Source organism: Cetorhinus maximus, chromosome 6, assembly GCF_964194155.1.
Source record: "Cetorhinus maximus chromosome 6, sCetMax3.hap1.1, whole genome shotgun sequence".
Classification (NCBI taxonomy): Eukaryota; Metazoa; Chordata; class Chondrichthyes; order Lamniformes; family Cetorhinidae; genus Cetorhinus; species Cetorhinus maximus.
This window is the reverse complement of record NC_135884.1, coordinates 153588268-153610038: the sequence shown is the minus strand read 5'-3', so window position 1 is coordinate 153610038 and position 21771 is coordinate 153588268. Positions and strand designations below refer to the sequence as shown.

The window sequence follows — 21771 nt, the reverse complement described above, 5'->3', positions numbered from 1 at the left end:
TACAAAATACTTCTTCAAAGTCTCTGTAATTTCCTTGTTTCCCTTATTAATTCCCCAGTCTCACCCTCTAAAGGACCAATGCTCACTTTAACTACTCTTTTTCTTTTTATATACGTTTAGAAGCTTATATTGTTTGTTTTATACTTCTTGCTACTTTTCTCTCATACTCCATTTTCTCCCCCTTTATTTTTTTTTTAGTCATCCTTTATTGGTTTCTAAAATTTTCCCAATCTTCTAAACTACGACTAATCTTTGCAGAATTGTACATCTTTTCATTTGAATCTGGCCTTAACTTCTTTAGTTAGCTATGGATGATGTATCCTTGTGGTGTCTTTCTTTCTCAATGGAATATATCTTTGTTAAGAGTTATGAAATATCTCCTTAAATGTCTGCCACTGCTTCTCTACTTCCTTGCCTTTTAACCTATTTTCTCATTCCACTTTAGCTGACTTTGTCTTTATACATTTTTAAATGCCTTTATTTCAGTTTAAAATACTAGTTTTCAGATCCAGATTTCCCACCCTCAAATTGAATGTGAAATTCCATCATGTTATGATCACTCTTACCTAGAGGATCCTTTACTATGATGTCATTTATTAATCCTGTCTCATTACACATTACCAGGTTGAAAATAGCCTGTTCCCTGGTTGGTTCCAGAACATATTGTTCTAAGAAACTGTCCCGAATGCACTCCATGAACTCATCCTCCAGGCTACCTTTGCCAATTTGATTAATCCAATCTGTATGAAGTTTGAAATCTCCTACAGTGATTGCAATACCTTTGTTACCAGCCCCATTATTTCTTAATTTATACTTCGCCAGCTACTGCTGGGGCCTATAAATCACTCCTACCAGTGACTTTGTTCCTTTGCTATTTCTTATCTCCTCCCAAACCCATTCTACATTTTGATTCTCCAAACCAAGATCATTTCTCACTGCTGTACTGTTCTCATCCCTTATTAACAAAACTACACCACCTCCTTTTCTGCCTGTTCTTCCAAAATGTCAAATACCCTGGAATGTTCAGACCTCAGCCATGGTCAATTTGCAACCATGCCTTGTAATGGCTTTTATGCATGCTCATTTATTTCTATTTGTGCTATCAATTCATCAGTCTTGTTATGAATGCTGCATGCATTCAGATAAAGAATCTTTAATTCTGTCTTTTTGCCATTTTTCCTACTTTGACTTTATTTTTTCGTGCACTTTTACATTTGTACGTTTTGTCTCTTCCTGTCATACTTTGGTTATCATTATCTGCATCGCTACCCTGCACTATTGCCTTGTCCTTTCTTTATAACTTTATAAAACTCCCTTCACATGAACCCTCCCCCTCATGAATTAGATGCATTAGGAAATGATGTGTTTGAAATCACTTCAAACCAAGCTCTGATGTTATTCCATTGCTCAACATTTCTGAATTTTTCCCCTCACCCCAAATCCTCCCCCCCCAGCACCGCTTTTCATAAAGCCATGGAATGCTGCTGATGTACAGGTTCCATGGCTGCTGCCACTTTCCAATAGCTAACCCAAGTGGCCATTTTTTAGATTTGAATCAGGGCAGTGGATATTTGCAGGACAATTTTGCCATTTGGCTATCAAAACTAACCCAAACCATTTCCTTTCTTCACCTGATGTTCATTTTCCAGCAGAACTCGCTGGATAGTGACCAGGAAGTGAAATCCATGGCTAATGTTTACTGCCTTGCATGGTAGAATGGAGACCAGGGGCAGAATTTTCCGTGCCCGCTGGTGTCGGGCGTGTTTGGCAGCATGAGTGGACAAAATGGCCAGAAGGCCAAAAATCGGTTTCATGACATTGTGAAACCAGTTTGCAATCATCCGCTCTGCCCGTCAATGGTGAGCTGCGTTTCCCACCATCGTACATTGGGAACCTCATTGTGATACATCTGCATATCACTATAAGCCCGGCTTGCCGGAATCATCCCCCACGTGCTGGATCATCCAAGGGAGTATCCCAGGGTGTGGGAAGAGTAACAAGTTGATCTGTGCAAGTGGCCTCAAGATGAGGGCTGAACAGGCAGTCTCCAGAGGAGATGAGGCCAGATGGAGACGTGAGGGTGTGTGTGAGAGAGGGAGTGGTGATGTCCCTTGAGCTGGCAGTGAGTGAGATGCCAGTGAATGTGTGATGGGCTTGAGTGTGTGAGTTTAGAGTGATGAGATGTTTGCTTTACCCTGGCGGCACGGATGAGATGATTCATCCTCTTTCTGCATTGGAGGGCCAACCTCTTGTGTGCAGCATTGGTACTAATCACCACTGCCATCACCTCCCAAGCCGAAGTGGTAATGTTGCTACCCCTCCTGCGGCCAGAGCGAAGGTAGAGGACATCATGGCTGGCCTCCACAGCTTCCAAAAGGTGCTCGAAGGACGTGTCTCTGAATAGGGGGGCTGCAGTTTTCTTGATTTTCAAGGCCATGCTTTCTTTGCAGCAGTCCTGGGCTGGAAGCACTGAGAGGTGTGCATGCAGCTCCACTTTAAATATGGCGCCCAGCCTGATGAAGTGACAGCGTGGCAGGCTAATCGGAGCCCGCCCGTCATCAAAATGGCAGTTTCCCAGGAAAGCATGATTAATAAGGTGGAATTGGGACGATACAGCGTGAAAAGCCACCATTGTGGCTGGCGGGTAAAATGTCCTTTTTCCACCCGCTACCACGTTTAGTGCAAATCTGAGACGATTCCGCCCCAGGTGTGGTGTGTCCACCACTGCCCGAGCTAAGGCAGCACAAAACAGAACCTGAGTGATGAGTTTACTCACTGTGCTGTGTCAGGGGTAGAGAACAGACCATTTATACAATGTAGTAATATGAAAATGTTATATACCTGCTCTCAAACTTCACCCTAAGATTTATTTAATTGAAAACAAACAAAAATAAATAATAAAAAAGAAAAACAATTTTTTGTCCTTTATTTTCTCTTAGGAAAAAGTGAGACGACAGATATTTGTAGAAGATGATTTTCCACAGGAGACAAATAGAGAAATTACCAACGCAGATCAGTTGGGTAATGTTGACAAACTGAGTTCTGATGCCAAAGCAAGGAACACAAATAGCCAGCAAGACGATTTGCCCATTGGCCCAGCTGGTATTGGTGGCTCTAGTGCATCCTCTGACACTCAGAACAGAGATTACATTCCAGAAACTGATCAGCAGTATGGTGCAAGATTTTGGTTTGCGCAATATGGAAATCCATCTAACCAGCCAATAACTGTACCTGAGGCTAAACTCTCAAGACCAAGTACATCAAGGAAAGAGCAGAAATCCAGCGACGAGCACGATTTTAAAAACATCTTTTCTGATGGGTAAGTAGGAAAAAATGGCAAATTTTTATAAGGATAAACAAAACACATGCTGGAAATGTGCAGCAGGTCAGTCCGCACCTGAAAGAGATGGATAGATGCTTTTTTTGGTGGTCCTTTTTCATTACTAATGAACAAAAACTACGACAAAAATAGATGAGCTGCTGTTTGCAAAATGGCTGCTGAACTTGTCTACAGAACAGCAATCACCACTTAATTGGCTGTCTTTGGGAAGATGTAAGGGCTGAAACGTTAGATAAATGCAGGTCTTTAGCCATATTCATAACTGGCCACTAGGTGGTGCATTAGAGAATAGCAGATTTCACTTATCTTTTGATGATCCCTTGTCTATCACATTTGAACCGTACAATGCAGATTTTGACTGTAATGTGCAGAAATTTCTAAAATTTAAACTGGACATCCAAAGTATTTTTAAAATCATTATTTCTATTTTTTTTTATTCATTCACGGGATGTGGGCTTTGCTGGCTGGGCCAGCATTTATTGCCCATCCCTAATTGCCCTTGAGAAGGTGGTGGTGAGCTGCATCCTTGAACCACTGCATGTGGTGGTAGGTACACCCACAGTGCTGTTAGGAAAGGAGTTCCACAATTTTGACCCAGCAACAGTGAAGGAACAGTGATATATTTCCAAGTCAGGATGGTGAGAGATTTGTAGGGGAATTTCCAGGTGATGGTGTTCCCATCTATCTGCTGCCCTTGTCCTTCTAGGTGGTAGTGGTCGTGGGTTTGGAAGGTGCTGTCTAAGGAGCCTTTCTGCAGAATTTCTGCAGTGCATCTTGTAGATGGTACACACTGCTGCTACTGTGCGTTGGTGGTGGAGAGAGTGAATGTTTGTGCATATGGTGCCAATTAAGTGGACTGCTTTGTCCTGGACGGCACCTAGCTTCTTCAGTGTTGCAGGAGCTGCACTCATCCAGGCAAGTGGGGAATATTGCATCACACTCCCAACTTGTTCCTTGTAGATGGTGGATAGGCTTTGGGGAGTCAGGAGGTGAGTTACTCGTTGCAGGATTCCTAACTTCTGACCTGCTCTTGTAGCCACAGTATTTATATGGCTAGTCTAGTTCAGTTTCTGGTCAGTAGTAACCCCCAGGATGTTGATATTGAGGGATTCAGTGATGGTAATGCCATTGAACATCAAAGGGCGATGGTTGGATTCTCTCTTGTTGGAGGTGGTCATTGCCTGACACTTGTGGACGTGAATGTTTCTTGCCACTTGTCAGCCCAAGCCTGGATATTGTCCAGGTCTTACTGTGTTTGGACATGGACTGCTTCAGTATCTGAGGAGTCGCGAATTGTGCAATCATCAGCGAACATCCCCACTTCTGACTTATGATGGAAGGAAGGTCATTCGTAAAGCAGCTGAAGATGCTTGGGCCTAGGACACTACCCTGAGGAACTGCTGCAGTGATGTCCTGGAGCTAAGATGACTGACCTCCAACAACCACAGCCATCTTCCTTTGTGCTAGGTATGACTCTAACCAGCGGAGAGTTTTCCCCCTGATTCCCATTGACTCCGGTTTTGGTAGGGCTCCTTGATGCCACACTCGGTCAAATGCTGCCTTGATGTCAAGGGCAGTCACTCTCACCTCACCTTAGGAGTTCAGCTCTTTTGTCCATGTTTGAACCAAGACTGTAACGAGGTCAGGAGCTGAGTGGCCCTGGCGGAACCCAAACTGGGTATCAGTGAGCAGGTTATTGCTAAGCAAGTGCCACTTGATAGCACTGTTGATGACCCCTTCCATTACTTTACTGATGATGGAGAGTAGACTGATGGGACAGTAATTGGCCAGGTTGAATTTGTCCTGCTTTTTGAGTATAGGACACACCTGGCCAATTTTCCACATAGCTAGGTAGATGCCAGTGTTGTAGCTGTACTGGAAAAGCTTGGCTTGGGGCGTGGCAAGTTCTGGAGCACAAGCCTTCAGTACTATTGCCGGAATGTTGTCAGGGCCCATAGCCTTTGCAGTATCCAGTGTCTTCCGCCGTTTCTTGACATCACGTGGAGTGAATCGAATTGGCTGAAGACTGGCATCTGATGCTGGGGACCTCCAGAGGAGGCCGAGATGGATCATCCACTCGGCACTCCTAGCTGAAGATTGTTGCGAATGCTTCAGCCTTATCTTCTGCACTGCTGTGCTGGGCTCCTCCATCATTGAGGATGGGGATATTTGTGGAGCCACCTCCTCCAGTGAGCAGTTTAATTATCCACCACCATTCACGACTGGATATGGCAGGACTGCAGAGCTTAGATCTGCTCCGTTGGTTGTAAGATCGCTTAGCCATGTCTATCACTTGCTGCTTATGCTGTTTGGCACCTAAGTAGTCCTGTTTTATAGCTTCACCAGGTTGACACCTCATTTTTAGGTATGCCAGGTGCAGCCTCTTCATTGAACCAGGGTTAATCCCCTGGCTTGATGGTAATGGTAGAGTGAGGGATATGCCAGGCCATGAGTTTACAGATTGTGTTTGAGTACAGTTCTGCTGCTGCCGATGGCCCACAGCCCAGCCTTGAGTTGCTAGGTCTGTTCAAAATCTATCCCATTTAGCATGGTGGTAATGCCACACAATGATGGAGGGTATCCTCAATGTGAAAGTGGGACTTTGTCTCCACAACGACTGTGCGCGGTCACTCCTACCGATACTGTCATGGACAGATGCATCTGCGGCAGGCAGGTTGGTGAGGATGAGGTCAAGTATGTTTTTCTCTCTTGTTGGCTCCCTCACCACCTGCCAGGGAACCAGCCTAGCAGCTATGTCATTTAGGACTTGACCAGTTCAGTCAGTAGTGGTGCTACCGAGCCAATCCTGGTGATGAACATTGTAGTACCCCATCCAGAGAACATTCTGCATCCTTGCCACCCTCAGTGCTTCCTCCAAATGATGTTCAACATGGAGGAGCACTGATTCATCAGCTGAGGGAGGGCGGTACGTGATAATCAGCACGACATTTTCTTGCCCATGTTTGACCTGATGCCATGGGACTTCATGGAGTCCGGAGTTGATGTTCAGGCCTTCCAGGGCAACTCCCTCCCGGCTCTATACCACTGTGCCGCCACCTCTGCTGGGTTTGTCCTGCTGATGAGACTGGACATACCCAGGGATGGTGATGGTGGAGTCTGGGACATTATCTGTGAGGTATTATTCCGTGAGGATGACTACCTCAGGCTGTTGCTTGACTAGTCTGTGAGACAGCTCTCCCAATTTTGGCACTAGCCCCCAGATGTTAGTAAGGAGGACTTTGCAGGGTTGACAGGTCTCCAATTGCCATTGTCGTTTCCAGTGCCTAGGTCGATGCCGGGTGGTCCATCCGGTTTCATTCCTTTTTTGTGACTTCGTAGTGGTTTGTTACAACTGGCTTGCTGCACCATTTCAAAGGATATTTAAGAGTCAACCACATTGCTGTGGGTCTGGAGTCACATGTAGGCCAGACCAGGTAAGGATGACTGATTTCCTTCCCTAAAGGACATTAGTGAACCAGATGAGTTTTTACAACAATTGACAATGGTTTCATGGCCATCATTGGACTTTTAATTCCAGATTTTTATTGAATTCAAATCCCACCATCTGCCATGGCGGGATTCGGACCCGGTTCCCCAGAGCATTACCCTGGGCCTCTGCATTACTGGTCCTATTTCTATTTTGAATGACAAAGAAGTTGCAAATAAATGATTGGACCACAATCTGTCTCACAAATTATGATTCTGCTATATCGTGCCTCCTTGTCAGACCTGGATTTAACAAAGATGCCCATCTTGGGGTGAGAGGGGAATCATCAGTGTAAATCATTATCCTCTTTATCTTTGGTACAGATTACTCCAATATGCTGCCAATTGTAAATCTCCTCAGTAGCTTGGTATACCATTAATTGTAAACCAAAAGGGTGCCCTATCCAACTATCATGTTTTTAAGCTTTTGAGATATCACAAGATAATCATTCATGAGAAAGGCTCAACATTTGGCCTTCCTTAGTTCATGCATTCAGAAAGACCTTACAATTCATCCCTATTGCAACACCCAATTGTTTCTTCATTAATTCCAGGGATTTCACCTTTACTGTTCTATTCAGGATCCGTTCCATGAGTTAATCAGCCTTTGTTTGCAGAACTGCCCAATAATTTGCCCTAAATTTACCTTTTACTAATTTGAACTTGTCAAACTTAATTGATGTTATGACATAATTTTGTGGATTTGTAGTAATTATATTCTTTTAAACCTGGGTTTATTAATAGTAAGAAGACAAAACAATAAATGTGCAGTGTTGCATAAACAGTATCCTGCCTAAGGCTTGTAGTTTTATGTTTATTTTGTAATTAGTGTTTTTTGGAAATCCCCAAAATGTCAAATTAGTTTTTAATGACCTCTCATCTTAATTTGTATCATTTCATTGTTAGGGTTGATTGGCTGTTTTTCCCTGGTTTTATCTCTAGTAATCTCCTGTTTGCTGAATGCATTGACACCCTCAATGGGATAAAATTAAACAGAGAGTATCCATCCTGCCAACTAGAATATCCGACCATTATCTTCTGCTGCTCAGCTAATTTCCTAACCAGATTAATAATCTGCTTTCAATTCCACAAGCTTCCACTTTAGTTAACAGGAACTTTATCAAGTGCCTTCTGGAAGTCCATATAAATAATATCCATTGACATTCCTCTGTCCACTACTTTAATCATGTTCATCAGGCATGATCTACCCTTTACAAATTCATGCAGGCTATCTTAGCTGAAAATTTTCAACATGCTTAGTCGCCATATCTTTAATTATAGCAATATCCCAACAACAGATGTTAGGCTAACTGATCTATAATTCCTTGGTTTCTTACCTTTCTTGAATAAGGGAGAGTGACATGCACAATTTTTCAATTTAAAAGAATAGTTCCCAGATTGAGAGAAATTTGGAAGATTATAGTTAGGACATCTGCAATGTTCTCATCTACTTCCTTTAAAACCCTGGGATGGAAACCATCTGCTCTTGCAAATGTGTAACTCTAGTGTCATTATTCTTTTCATTACTATTGTTTTGCTTATCTTAATTTTGGAGAGTCACTGTCTTTGATTTCATATTTGGTCCCTTGGGATATCTTACATACCTCTTTCTCTGCTGTAAATAACAACACAAAATAATTATTTAGCATGCCCACTTTTTCTTATATTTGTTGACAGTGTCACCATTATCAGTTCCCAAGGGCATGATATTGATCCTCACCACTGACTTTTTCCGAATATACTTGTAACAGTGTTTTGTGCTGATTTTGATATACTTTGCAAGTTTCTTTCCATACTCCCTTTTTGTAGCTCTTACTATCTGTTTTCACACCCTTTGGGTTTCTTTGTATTTCAAAATTGCCAGCATCTGTGCTATTTTTTGATTGTTTTGCATGCTTTTTCTTTTAGAAAAATGAAGTCTGTTATCACACTAATTGTTCATGGCTGTCTCTCCTTGGCAAGTAGAGTTCTTGCCCCTTAGAGATATAAGCTGGTTCTGTATCACAAACACTTCCCTCTGATGTTTTATTTTACCGATTTACACATTTGCCCAGTTTATTGTGGATTCTGTTTCATCCCATTGAAGTCGGTTTTACCTAAATCTAAAATCTTAGTAACTGTTTCACATTTGTCTCTTTTGTCAAGGAATGCAGCTACAAATACAAAGTTATAAGAGAATCCAGACATAAATAAGGAGGTGTAAGATGAAGAAGAGTGGGGATTAAAAATTAAAAGTAGAGTTCAAATTAAAAGCAGAGTTCACTTGCTGGACAAAAAAAAATTTTAAATGTTTATAAACATGCCTAGGCATAATTGTATGCTCGAGCAAAAACATCCTGTCACATAGAATATAGTATGTCCTTTAACACAAGGCAGTTTTGAAAAACAGGAACCTGGCCTTTACATCACCTCAGCAAGGCATTGATAAATACAGTCTAACAATGGATAACCTTAAAGATGAACCTAAATAACTTGTTAACTGAATCTTGGAAACTGGATGTTGCAAGGAGTTGACCACTGACTGCACTTCTCAGTATCCTGGTTGATTGCAGAATGTTCATGAAAAACAAAGGATGTTGTCTAACATGAGCGCTCAGCAGGCTTCCTCCTGGTTTTGCTCTTTTAGGGTATAAATATGGGAACTACACAGTAGGATTTTTAGGTTCATTGGATTCACTCCAGCGTCTCTCAGGTAAAGGTATGCTACTGTAGTGTAGTGATGATAGTTCTTCCCTTAATTGGGATAGAGGTATCCCTGCTAGATTCAGTAGCTTTCTACTCTGGGATTTAAGGTAAATACAACTTTAAATACTGATGAATAACTTAAGTACCTCTGTAACATTAATAAGACCTGGATTCTCTATTAGAAACAAGATTGTACTTAGCTTTCCTAGAACTGTCAATGTTGCAACTGAATTACCAGCAGAAGTGAATTACATATTCGGTTCTTTAATAAACTGTTATATAATTTAGAAAATATGTTGTCTCATATGGTCTTCTGTATCCAAACTCTAAAACCCATCTCTGTATACTCTTTAGTGGAGAGTACATTGTTGAGGAGAGATGCCCAGACCCTTATAATATCTGGGATGTTATAATCTAGCTAAAACTTGTTAAAAAGGCTATCTGGAGGATGGTAATGTTCTCTGGTGTCTCTTTTCCATCGGGGAGAGTTGGAACAGTTGTTCAGACAAATTTAAGTGTCTATGAGACTTTCTCAAACTTAAGTGAGAGTATCATCCGAGGAGTATGCTTGATCCAGAATAGTCTCAAAAAGGAGCTAGGATTATGATCCACCTCACTGTCAAACACTACATTGAACTTGATATTATGATCACTATTAGATTAATGTTCATGTACTGTTAGGCTGTTAATTAAATCTGACCCATTACTCATTGTTAAATCTAATATGGCCTGCCCTCGTGTTGGTTCAAGAATATATTGCTTCAGAAAACTATCCCATACACACACAAGAAATTCACTACCTTTCTGACTGGTGCTAGTCTGCTTGTCTCAATCTGTATAAAAGTTAAAATCTGCCATTAAAACCATTCTGCCATTTCTATGTGCTTGTCTAATCAGTCCACCACTTTACAGCAGCTTCCTGGTCCTATGTGTAACTCTCACTACAATTTTAAATCCTTTTCTATTTTTTAATTCTATCCATAAAGTCTCCATTGCCTGTTTATCTCTCATTATATCCTCCCTTACCATTTAAGTGATTTTATCCTTAATTACTAAAGCTACCTCTCCCCTTCTACCATTTTCCCTATCTTTCCTGTAGATCTTATAAACTGGAATATTTAGTTCCCAGTCCTGATTGTTTTGCAGCCATGACTCCGTAATGGCTAACACGTCAGATCCTCCAAAGTTGAATTTGGGCCTGCAATTCATTCAATTTGTGCCTAATGCTCCATGCGGTTGTATAAGGAACACTTATATGGGCCACACACCCTAACTTGTCCCTCTACTCTAATGTTATACTCACAGGTTTCCATATTACTTTCTCCTCGTTTAATCACTTAATATCTTTGAGCTTTCCCTTTACCTGCAGTGCCTAACACACTGAGAGGTGAAAAATATTGAGAGGGGTAGAGGAAGTGAGACACCTTGGAGTGCATGTCCACAGGTCCCTGAAGGTGGCAGGACAAGGTGGATAAGGTGGTAAAGAAGGCATATGGAATGCTTTACTTTATTGCATGAGGTATAGAATACAAAAGCAGGAATGTAATGCTGGAACTGTATAAAATGCTGGTTAGGTTACAGCTAGAGTTTTGCGTACAGTTCTGGTCACCACATTATAGGAAAGACATAATTGCTCTGGAGAGAGTATAGAAGAGATTTACAAGAATGTTACCAGGGCTGGAAAATTGCAGCTATGAGGAAAGATTGAATAGGCTAGGGTTATTTTCCTTAGAACAGAGGAAACTGAGGGGTGACTTGATTGAGGCGTACAAAATTATGAGGGGCATAGACAGAGCAGACTGGAAAGCCTTGTTTTCCCTAGCTGAGAGGCCAATTACCGGGGAGCACAGATTTAAGGTGATTGGTAGGATTAGAGGGAATATTAGGAAAAACTTTTTCAGCCAGAAGGTGGTAGGTGTCTGGAATTCACTGCCTGGATGGGTGGCTGAGGGTGTCTTGAAATTGAATGGCTGCTTCAAATTCACAACTTTCTCAGCACAGAGCTGGTCTCAGGCCATCTTCCCCACACAAACACCACAATTCAACTAAACATTTTTCCTTCAATATCTTTTCTCTCTTTCATCTTAAACTCCATTGTCCTAAGCACCTCTTTAAACTCAACTTTTCCAAAATGTAAAAATCTTTCATGTCTTCCTATTGCCTCCACTTTTGGGTCAAATAAAATTTAATAACCTTCCCTTGTTTACTTATGGAATCTTTGTAAGTTGTAAAAACCCCTTGTCATTTCTAAACTACCCTTTGAAATTTAATGGCTGAAAGTCAAATCCCTACCTATTACCTAATGCAAATTTTAAAAACCAACTTATTTACTTGTAATTCCAACTTCACCATAGCCTCTCATTACAAGTGTATGCATCCAGCTCCTTTACCTTTCATCTCTCAGTTCCCATAGACAAGCTGTCTCTTTGAACCATCCCCTAGTTTAATTACCCATGGGCACATACACATGCACAGTCTTCTTTACAGAATATCACCATATTCTCAAAAATATTAAAAAGATAACATCCATCTTCACAAAGGCCATGAGATTACAGATTGCAGAGGAATCCAATTTTGAGGCTGCTGATGGACCACATGTAGCACCTCATAGGTGACCAGTTTTGAACTGTTAGACCTGTTCCTAATTTGTCCCACTTAGCATGCTGGTAGTCCCACCCAACACACTGGACAGTGTTTGAAGTTTAAAGAGGGATCTTAATCTCCAAAAGGACTGTGCTGCTACAGAGAAATAGATTTCAGAAAGAACTACATCAATTTATAGAATCCACTGCCCAGATCGTGATGAGTTTATATGTGGGCATAAGATTTTATAATGGGAGGAAGTTGACACAATAGGTATGACAACAATGTCACAACAGGAGGTCAAGAGGTGCAGACAGGAAATGCAATATACATGGTCCACTAAAAATGTTCTTTTTTTTAACCATTATAAGACAATTAACATTAGAATTTTGTTCTTTCAGCCCAAGTATGATTGTGTTCATGATTGTTTTTCCCTTTACAGCCAGAACTCATTCAAAAGACCTGCTCCAATTAACAGAAAGAGAAGCAAACAGAACAACATAGGTATGCAACACTTTAGACTGAAAACGATGATAATAACATGTAGAAAACTCTTGAATGGAAAGCAATGCCAATAATTCTAATTGGTTAATAAAAACTAACATTAAGAGGAAGCCATGTGTTTATCTTTTATATATCTGTGGTTCTCAAGCTATTTCAAATGGATTAGTAATCACAGATTCCCCCATATAAATGCAAATACTACATACACATAGATATTTGATATAGTTTAGATGCGGGGGATCTGTGATTATCAATAGATGCAGCATTTTCCTGCCATGAGTCGTAATACACTACATAATCGTAATATGAAAGCACTGCATGTAAAGGGTGTTTTAATAATGCTTTTAAGAAAACAGATATTTATTTACAGATATCAGTGAGATGAGTGTGCCTGCTCCCTTTGTAGGTGAAACAGCCAGCCCACTGTGTGCTGCATGTGCAGCAGCTGCACTCTGCTCCTGGCTTGCATCAAGTCTCCCCTTGGCTGTCATATATTTGCTTGTGTGCTCAGTAAACATTTTCATATTATTTTGCTGATCCCTTGGAAAGTTACTGTGTACCTCAGTTTGAAAACTACAGTTATACATGTAGGACCTGGTATGAGTCTTAAAAGTGTGTTAGCAATCCATCTGCCCATGGTAGTTACCTGGACCATTCCAAAGTAGAACCTGTGAAACCATATTTAAACTATAAATGCACTTTGGAAAATACATCCCATAGTATGATATTGGACCATTGTGAGCACATCCCAGATGTGACTGCTGGTCTGAGTTAGCTAATCTTAGCAAGGGGACAAAAGATGTTGAAGTTCATTTCGGTATTCCTGTGATGTAGAAAAAGGAAAAACTGATAGGTTCAAGCTACTGATTAAGCAATACCAGTGGTGGAACTCTGGGTGATTTCACTCTCTGTAACCTCAGGGCACTGCAGCCAGCTATTAATGCTCCTATCACACCTTGGCTGAAATTAACTAATCCAGGAGGGACTGGGACTCAAGGGAATGATCAAGTTGGGTAGATGTAGCAAATCAAGTGGTAGAGTCAAGGCAGCAGAGCAACATAGTAATATGGGAAATGAGGCTTGAGAATGGCAGGAAGGAACGGAGAAAAAAACCTAAGAATACACCAACAGTGAAGACTAGATGTTACAAAGTTAGCAAAAAGGCAAAACTAAGGGTTTTGTATCTGAGTGCGGATGGCATTCATAACAAAGTAAATGTATTGAAAGCGCACATTGAAGTAAATAAACATGAGCTGATAGCCATTTTGGAGATGAGGCTGCAGGATGTCAAGGATTGGGCCCTGAATATTATGGGGTATATGACATTCAAGAAAGAGTAGGAAGCTAGGGGCCTGGAGGGGTAGCACTGTTAATCAAGGATGGCATTGGTGTGATAGTTGGAGATGAATTTGGTTCAGAATATCAGGAAGTAGAATCGGCTTGGGTGGAGATGAGGAATAGTAAGGGAAAGAGGTCACTAGTGGGAGTGATCTGCAGGCACCTTAACAGTAACCATAATGTAGGACGAAGTAAACAAGAGGAACTATTGGGTGCTTGTGATAAAAGGAGGGCAATAATCATGGGTGATTTTAATCTCCATATAAACTGGAAAAATCAGATTGGCAGTAGTAGCCTGGATGAGGAGTTCATAGAATGCTTTTGAGATAGTTTCTTAGAGCAGCACATTCTGAAACCAACTGGAGAGCAGGTTATATTAGACTTGGTATTGTGTAATGTGACAGAATTAATTAATGACCTCAAAGTAAAGGCATCCCTAAGCAGCAGCGACCACAAAATGATTGAATTTTACACCCAATTTGAAAGTGAGAAGTCTGGGCCTAAGACGAACATTTTAAGCTTAAGTAAGGGTAACTATGGGCACGAAAGTTGAACTAGCTGAAGTGACCTTGGATACTAGGCCAGAGGATAGATCAATAGAGAAGCAGTGGCAGACATTTAAGGGGATGTTTCAGAATACATGGAATAAGTATATTCCTACTACAAAGAAAAATTTTAAGGGGAGGACCCACCATCCGTGGTTAACTAAAGAAGTTAAGGAAAACATCAAACTTAAGGAAAAAGCATATAACTGTACAAAGGTGATTGGCAGGTCAGATGATTGGTCAGAATATAAAGAATGGCAGAGAATGACTAAAAGGTTAATCAGAAGGATGAAATTAGAGTATGAGAGGAAGCTAGCTAGAAATGTAAAAGCAGATAGCAAGAGTTTCTACAGGTATTTACAAAGGAAAAGAGTAAGTAAAGTGAGTGTCAATTCTCTAGAAAGTGAAGATGGGGAGTTAATAGTAAATAATAAGGAGATGGCGGATGAAATGAACAAATATTTTGCTTCTGTCTTCACTGTAGAGGATAGAAAAAACATTTCAGTCATAGTTGTAAATTAGGAGTTGGAAGGGAGCAGGGAACTTGGTGAAATTACAATCACTAGGGAAGTGGTACTGAGAAAACTGATGGAGCTGCAGGCTGACAAGTCTCTGGGTCCTGATGGACTTCATCCTAGCGTCTTAAAAAAAGGTGGCTAATGACGAAGTAGATGAGTTGGCGTTAATTTTCCAAAATTCACTAGATTCTGGAAAGGTTCCATCAGACTGGAAACTAGCAAATATAACCCCTCTGTTCAAGAGGGGAGGGAGGCAGAAAACAGGAAACTATATGATAGTTAGCTTGACATCTGTCGTGGAGAAAGTATTATTATCAATCATTAAGGAGTTTATAGCTGGGCACTTAGAAAAACTCAAGGTAATCGGGAAGAGTCAGCATGGTTTTGTGAAAGGGAAATCATGTTTAACCAATTTATTGGAGCTCTTTGAAAGAGTGACATGCGCTGTGGATAAAGGGGAGCCTTAGATGTACTGTACTTGGATTTTCAGAAGCATTTGATAAGGTAACACATCAAAGGTTATTGCAGAAAATAAAAACTCATGGTGTAAGGGGTAATATATTAGCTTGGATAGAATAAAAGCAAAAAACTGCGGATGCTGGAAATCCAAAACAAAAATAAAAATACCTGGAAAAACTCAGCAGGTCTGACAGCATCTGTGGAGAGGAACACAGTTAACGTTTTGAGTCCATATGACTCTTCAACAGAAGTAAGGAAAAATAGAAGAGAGGTGAAATATAAGCTGGTTTAAGGGGGGGGTGGGTGGGTGGGACAGGTAGAGCTGGATAGAGGGCCAGTGATAGGTGGAGATAGCCAAAAGATGTCATAGACAAAAGGACAAAGAGGTGTTGAAGATGGTGATATTATCTAAGGAATGTGCTAATAGGTGACATTAAGGGTAGAAAGCAGGACGAGCAAGGTACAGATAGCCCTAGTGGGGGTGGGGTGGGGGGAAGGGATCGAAATAGGCTAAAAGGTAGAGGTAAAACAATGGATGGAAATACATTTAAAAATAATGGAAATAGGTGGGAAAAGAAAAATCTATATAAATTATTGGAAAAAAAGGGGGTGGGGATGGAGGAAAGAGTTCATGATCTAAAATTGTTGAACTCAATATTCAGTCCGGAAGGCTGTAAAGTGCCTAGTCGGAAGATAAGATAGAAGGTTAGAAGATTGGTTGCCTGACAGGAAACAGAGCAGGATTTTGCCATTGGCGGTGGTGCTTGGCAGGGACGGTCGGGAAGCCAACCGCCACCCGTGATTGGCTCCGCACCGCAATTTTACACGGGCAGGCCAATTAAGGCCCACCCTGCGTGGATCGTAAGCTCCCAGTGGGCGGGAAGAGGAGGGAGAGCCTGCTCTGGCGCGCAGTTCGCGTATGCGCGCAAAAGAGTGCTGCAATCTCCCTGAGGCCCGAAGCTGCCTCAGGGAGATTGAAGCGCTTTTTTAAAAAATTAATAAAGACAGTAAAAAATTTAATTAAAAATATCCCATGTTTTTAATTCCAAAATAAAGTTTTTATTTAATTTGTATTAGCTTTAGGAAACCTCATCCCGCTCGTGGATGAGATTTCCTAAAAACATAAAGGCCGCTTGGCCTTTTCACCTGCCTGCCAACCATTAGATTGGACGGGCAACATAAATTTCAAGTTAATGAGGTTGTTAATGGCCTTAATAGGCCTTTTAATTATCGGCGGATGCGCAGCCGACTCCGGTGCGTGCCCACCAAATGAAACATCGCAAGATTACACAATGACATTGGGAAGCACGCCCAAAGTCATTGCGCGTAATTTCACGCTTGGGCATGTTGGGTACGCGCCTGCATGCCCAGTGTAATATTCTGGCCAGAGAGTATGTATAAATGGGTCTTTTTCTGATTGGCAGGATGTGACGAATGGAATCCCGCAGGTGTCTGTGCTGGGGGCCTCAACTTTTTACAATTTATAGCAATGACTTAGATGAGGGGAGTGAAACCATGGTAGCTAAATTTGTAGATGACACAAAGATAGATAGGAACGTATGTTGTGAAGAGGACATAAGAAGGTTGCTGACAGATATAGATAGGTTGAGTGAATGGGCAAAAATCTGACAGATGGAGTATAATGTGGGGAAATGTGAAGTTGTTCATTTTGGCAGGAAGAGTAAAAAAGTGGAGTATTACTTAAACGGAGAACGACTGCAGAATTCCAAGGTGCACAGGGTTCTAGGTATTCTGGTGCATGTCACAAAAAGTTAGTATGCAGATACAGCAAGTAATTAAGAAATTCCTCATGAGAGGAATTGATCATAAAAGTAAGGATGTTACGCTTCAGTTTTACAGGGCATTGATGAGACCACATCTCGAATACTGTGTGCAGTTTTGGTCCCCTTATTTAAGAGAGGATGTTAATGCATTGGACGCGATTCAGAGGAGGTTTACTAGGCTTGTTTCCACTGGAATTTAGAAGGGTGAGGGGTGGCTTGATTGAAGTATTTAAGATCCTGAGTGGTCTTGTCAAGGTGGACGCGGAAAGGAGTTTCCTCCTGTGGGTGAGTGCAGAACTAGGGGGCACTGTTTTAAAACTAGCGGGCACCCTTTTAGGACAGAGATGAGGAGAAACTTTTTCTCTTAGAGGGTTGTGCGATTTTGGAACTCTCCGCCTCAGAAGGCGGTGGAGGTGTGGTCATTGACTATTTTTAAGGCAGAGGTAGATAGATTCGTATTAGGCAAGGGAATCAAAGGTTATCGGGGATAGATGGGAATGTGGAATTCAAAGCACAAACAGATCTGCCATAATCTTATTGAATGGCAGAACCGGCTCGAGGGGTCAAAGGGCCCACTTCTTCTCCTATTTCGTATGTTCTCAGTTTGGTCTGTATGGTTTAGCTACTTATTATTTTAACCAGCTAAGCTTTTGATTTCCTAACCTCAGGCAGTACCACTGGGTTGAGGGTGGAGATGGTTCTTCATCCAGAAGAAGGAAAGGAAAATGTTTAAAGGAAATACTTATGCTCCTGCTAGCCCTCAGGTACGGAGTTGTATTGACAGAGAACCTAGCAATAGATTGTGAATCCTATCAGTCAGGCAGGACTTAAAAAAGAAAATATCACTTTTATAATGAAGAATAGACTATTTAAGTAATTGTTTTCAATACTTTATTGTCTTCCTATTTATAGATCCACTGATTCTGTGTTCAGATCTAATTGATAATGAAATCACTAGTATTCTTACCACTCCTGCAACTTCACTTAATGCGGGCCAAGATTTCCGGTGTTCAGGTATGTACTCACTGTTAAATTTTACTTTTACCCGTCCTGATATGTGCCATGACTTAAATTATTGCAACATATTTCTTGGGCTCTTATTCCCATTTACTTTATAATCTGGTTATTGGAAATTGAGTTATCTTATAGGACAGTTTGGATTTCCCTGTCCACTGAGGAATATTGAGGCCAATTTTCCTTAGTTAGCATCTGGGGAATGCCTGTACCTCAGATGCAAAGGTCAGGGCAAAGACGGCAGTGATCCACGATCTTGGGATCCCCCACTATCCCACCCCTCTCATTATCATGTTTAACCAATTTATTGGAGTTCTTTGAAGAAGTAACATGTGCTGTAGATAAAGGGAAGCCGGTGAATGTACTGTACTTACATTCCCAGAAGGCATTTGATAATGTGCCACATCAAAGGTTATTGCAAAAAATAAAAGCTCATGGTGTAGGGGGTAACATATTGGCATGGATAGAAGATTGGCTAGCTAACGGGAAACAGAGAGTAGGCATAACTGAGTCATTTTCAGGTTGGCAGTATGTGGTGGTGTGCCACAGGGATTAGTGCCGGGGCCTGAACTTTTTACAATTTATATAAATGACTTGGATGAAGCGACCAAAGATATGGTTGCTAAATTTGCTGATGGGGCAAGGAGAGATAGGGAAGTAAGTTGTTGAAGGGAACTTAAGGCTATAAAGGGATATAAATGGGTTGAATAAGTGGGCAAAGATCTGACAAATGGAGCATAATGTGGGAAAATGTGAAATTACCCATTTTGCAGGAATAATACAAAGGAAGCATATTAACTAAATGGTGAGAGATTGCAGAACTCAGAGATGCAGAGGGATCTGGATAGCCTAGTGCATGAATCTCAAAAAGTTAGTATGCAGGTACAGCAAGTAATTAGGAAAGCTAATAGAATGTGATTGTTTATTGCAAGGGGAATTGAATACAAAAGTAGGGAGGTTATGCTTGAGTAATACAAGGCATTGGTGAGACCACATCTGGAGTATTGTGTACAGTATTGGCCTCCTTAATTAATAAAGGATGTAAATGCATTGGAAGCAGTTCAGAGAAGGTTTACTATGCTAATATCTGGAATGGGAGGGTTGTCTTATGAGGAAAGGTTGGACAGACTAGGCTTGTATCGGCTGGAGTTTAGGAGAGTAACAGGCGACTTTATTGAAACGTAAGATCCTGAGGGGTCTTAACAGGCTGGATGTTGAGAGGATGTTTCCTTTTGTGGGAGAATCTAAAACTAGGGGTCACTGTTAAAAATAAGGCGTTGCCCATTTAAGACAGATGAGAATTTTTTTCTCCCACAAGGTCGTGAGTCTTTGGAACTCTTTCTCAAAAGGCAGTGTAAACTGAGTCTGAATATTTTTAAGGCAGAGGTGGATAGATCCTTGATAAGCAAGGGGTTGAAAGGTTATTCTGGGTAGGCGACAATGTGGAGTTGAGGTTACAATCAGATCAGCCATTACTTTTTTGAATGGCAAAGCAGGCTCGAGGGGCCGAGTGGCCTACTCCTGCTCCTAATTCATATGCTCGTATTATGCAACTCTTGGTAGGCAGCTTATATTCATTACGGCACCGAGGGAGGTATTCAGCCAATCGAGTCCATGCCGTATATTTCTGGAGCAATTCAGTCAATCCCATTCCCCTGCTTTATTATCGTAGCCCTGTAAGTTTACTTTCCTCAAGTGTCCATCCATTTTCCTTTTGAAATTATTGATTGTCTCTGCTTCCAGCACTCTCAGAGGCAGTGAGTTCCAGATAATTAACATTATGTGTGTGAAACAAATTCCTCATCACATTCTCCCTGTATCTCTTACCCAAAACTTTAAATCTGTGTTCTCTAGTCATTTCATCATTAGTTAATGGGGACAGCTTTCTCTTGTCTACCTTATTTAAATCCAGTTACTAGGAGTGTCATTACACCCTTTCTTAAAAATTGTGACATTTGTCACTTTACAATCCTGTCGCATCTCGCCCATAACCAGGAAGATTGAAAAATGATGGCAAGTTCCTCCATGAACTCCACTCCAACTTCCATATCAACCTGGGATGCAAGCTATCCAGACCCGGTGACATATACAACTCTAAGCGACGCAGCCTTTCCATTACATCCTGGCTATCAATTTTCACCCAACCCATTACCTCGAATCTCTGCTTCTGCCGATATTTTTGTTAGCTTGTTTGAATCTATTGCCACATTTATACATGCTCGCACACTACGAAGGTTACAGTTCTCCCATCCTAACCCCAGACTAATAGGCAATAGATCCAATCTGAGAAGTTGCCCCCTTGTAGCCATAACAAAAAATATAGTGAATACTGGAATTAAAAATAAGACTCAGTTAGTTATACAGCACATAGCAAAAGCATATAGAACAACTAATCTCCAACGGCATTTCCAATTAAGTGTGCCCCCTTTACATCCGTTTGCAAACAGATTGAAAAATCTGCCTTGCCGCTTTCAACTTCTAGTATTTGCTGAGTTAGCCAATTGTGGTAGGGATGACAATTTGGATGCTGCAGTTAGCTTTAGCATCTCCAGGCTAAAGATGTAAAATCAGGTGGATTTTCAACTCCTTATTGCTATATAGTAAGCCCCTTTAGAAATGTGTGTGGGGGGGTTACCTTTGGATAAAGACAGGATTAGGCACAGTTGCCATCCTTGAAAAACCTGATCCTAATTTCTTGGGCGCACATAATAAAAAATAGCACTTGAGCTTGTGGCTGTTAGCCATAGAACCATACTCTAGCACAAAGTTTGTGCATCCAAGATGGCAGGGAAAAAAATTGAAACCAATGCTAAACATGCACAGCAGTTTGGTCTATGTACAAAAGAGTAAAGAATGATATATTAAAATTCTAGTAAAGCCCTTCGGCGGTATAATTCATCAGCAATCATTCTTTGCCCATGTGTGACACAATTTTTTTCCCGTCCCCTCTCAAAGACAATGGAGTATGGTACAGCAGGCATCTAGCACACTGGCATCTTACCTAAGTGACAATTCTTCATGAATAAGGCAAGTCCATTCTTCTCTTTAGCCAAAATTCACATTTTCACACACACATACACGTATTCTAACAGGGGTCACTGTTGACGACCGGAACCCTGCCTGACTTAGACCCGCTCCAACCCATGGGACCTGAATTTAATCCATTCAAAACCCACCCACTGGCATGGAGCTAAAATTGGGCCGCAATGACTCCGAGGCCAAATTTAGCATTCCTCTAACCCAGCTAGCATTCCTGCTAGTGTCAGCTAAATGAACACAGAGCGGGAAACAAACTTGTACCTTTTGATCTGTCTGATGAATTGATTCTGATTTTACCAGTAGAACTGTCAGGGGAGCTGGGGCACAATCATTTCAGTTTTCAGTGACCTAAGTCCAATAGATAAAATTTCCTAAACTCTAATTAGTAAAATAAATCTGGTGCAGACATTACTCAAAGACGTTTACAGCACAGAAGGAGGCCATTCGGCCCATCGTGTCCGTGCCAGTCAACAAAG

At 41.2% G+C, this 21771-nt stretch overlaps 1 protein-coding gene across 1 annotated transcript in view; it reads left to right on the top strand.

The window, feature by feature from the left end:
* The window catches only part of terb1 (telomere repeat binding bouquet formation protein 1), a 190617-nt gene that overhangs the window by 65908 nt on the left and 102938 nt on the right, over positions 1–21771 (top strand). Inside the window, exons 13-15 of the mRNA XM_078544790.1 lie at positions 2940–3319; positions 12537–12598; positions 18155–18256. Of these exons, the coding sequence (XP_078400916.1) occupies positions 2940–3319; positions 12537–12598; positions 18155–18256 (544 nt within the window). The remainder of the gene's footprint in view (positions 1–2939; positions 3320–12536; positions 12599–18154; positions 18257–21771) is intronic.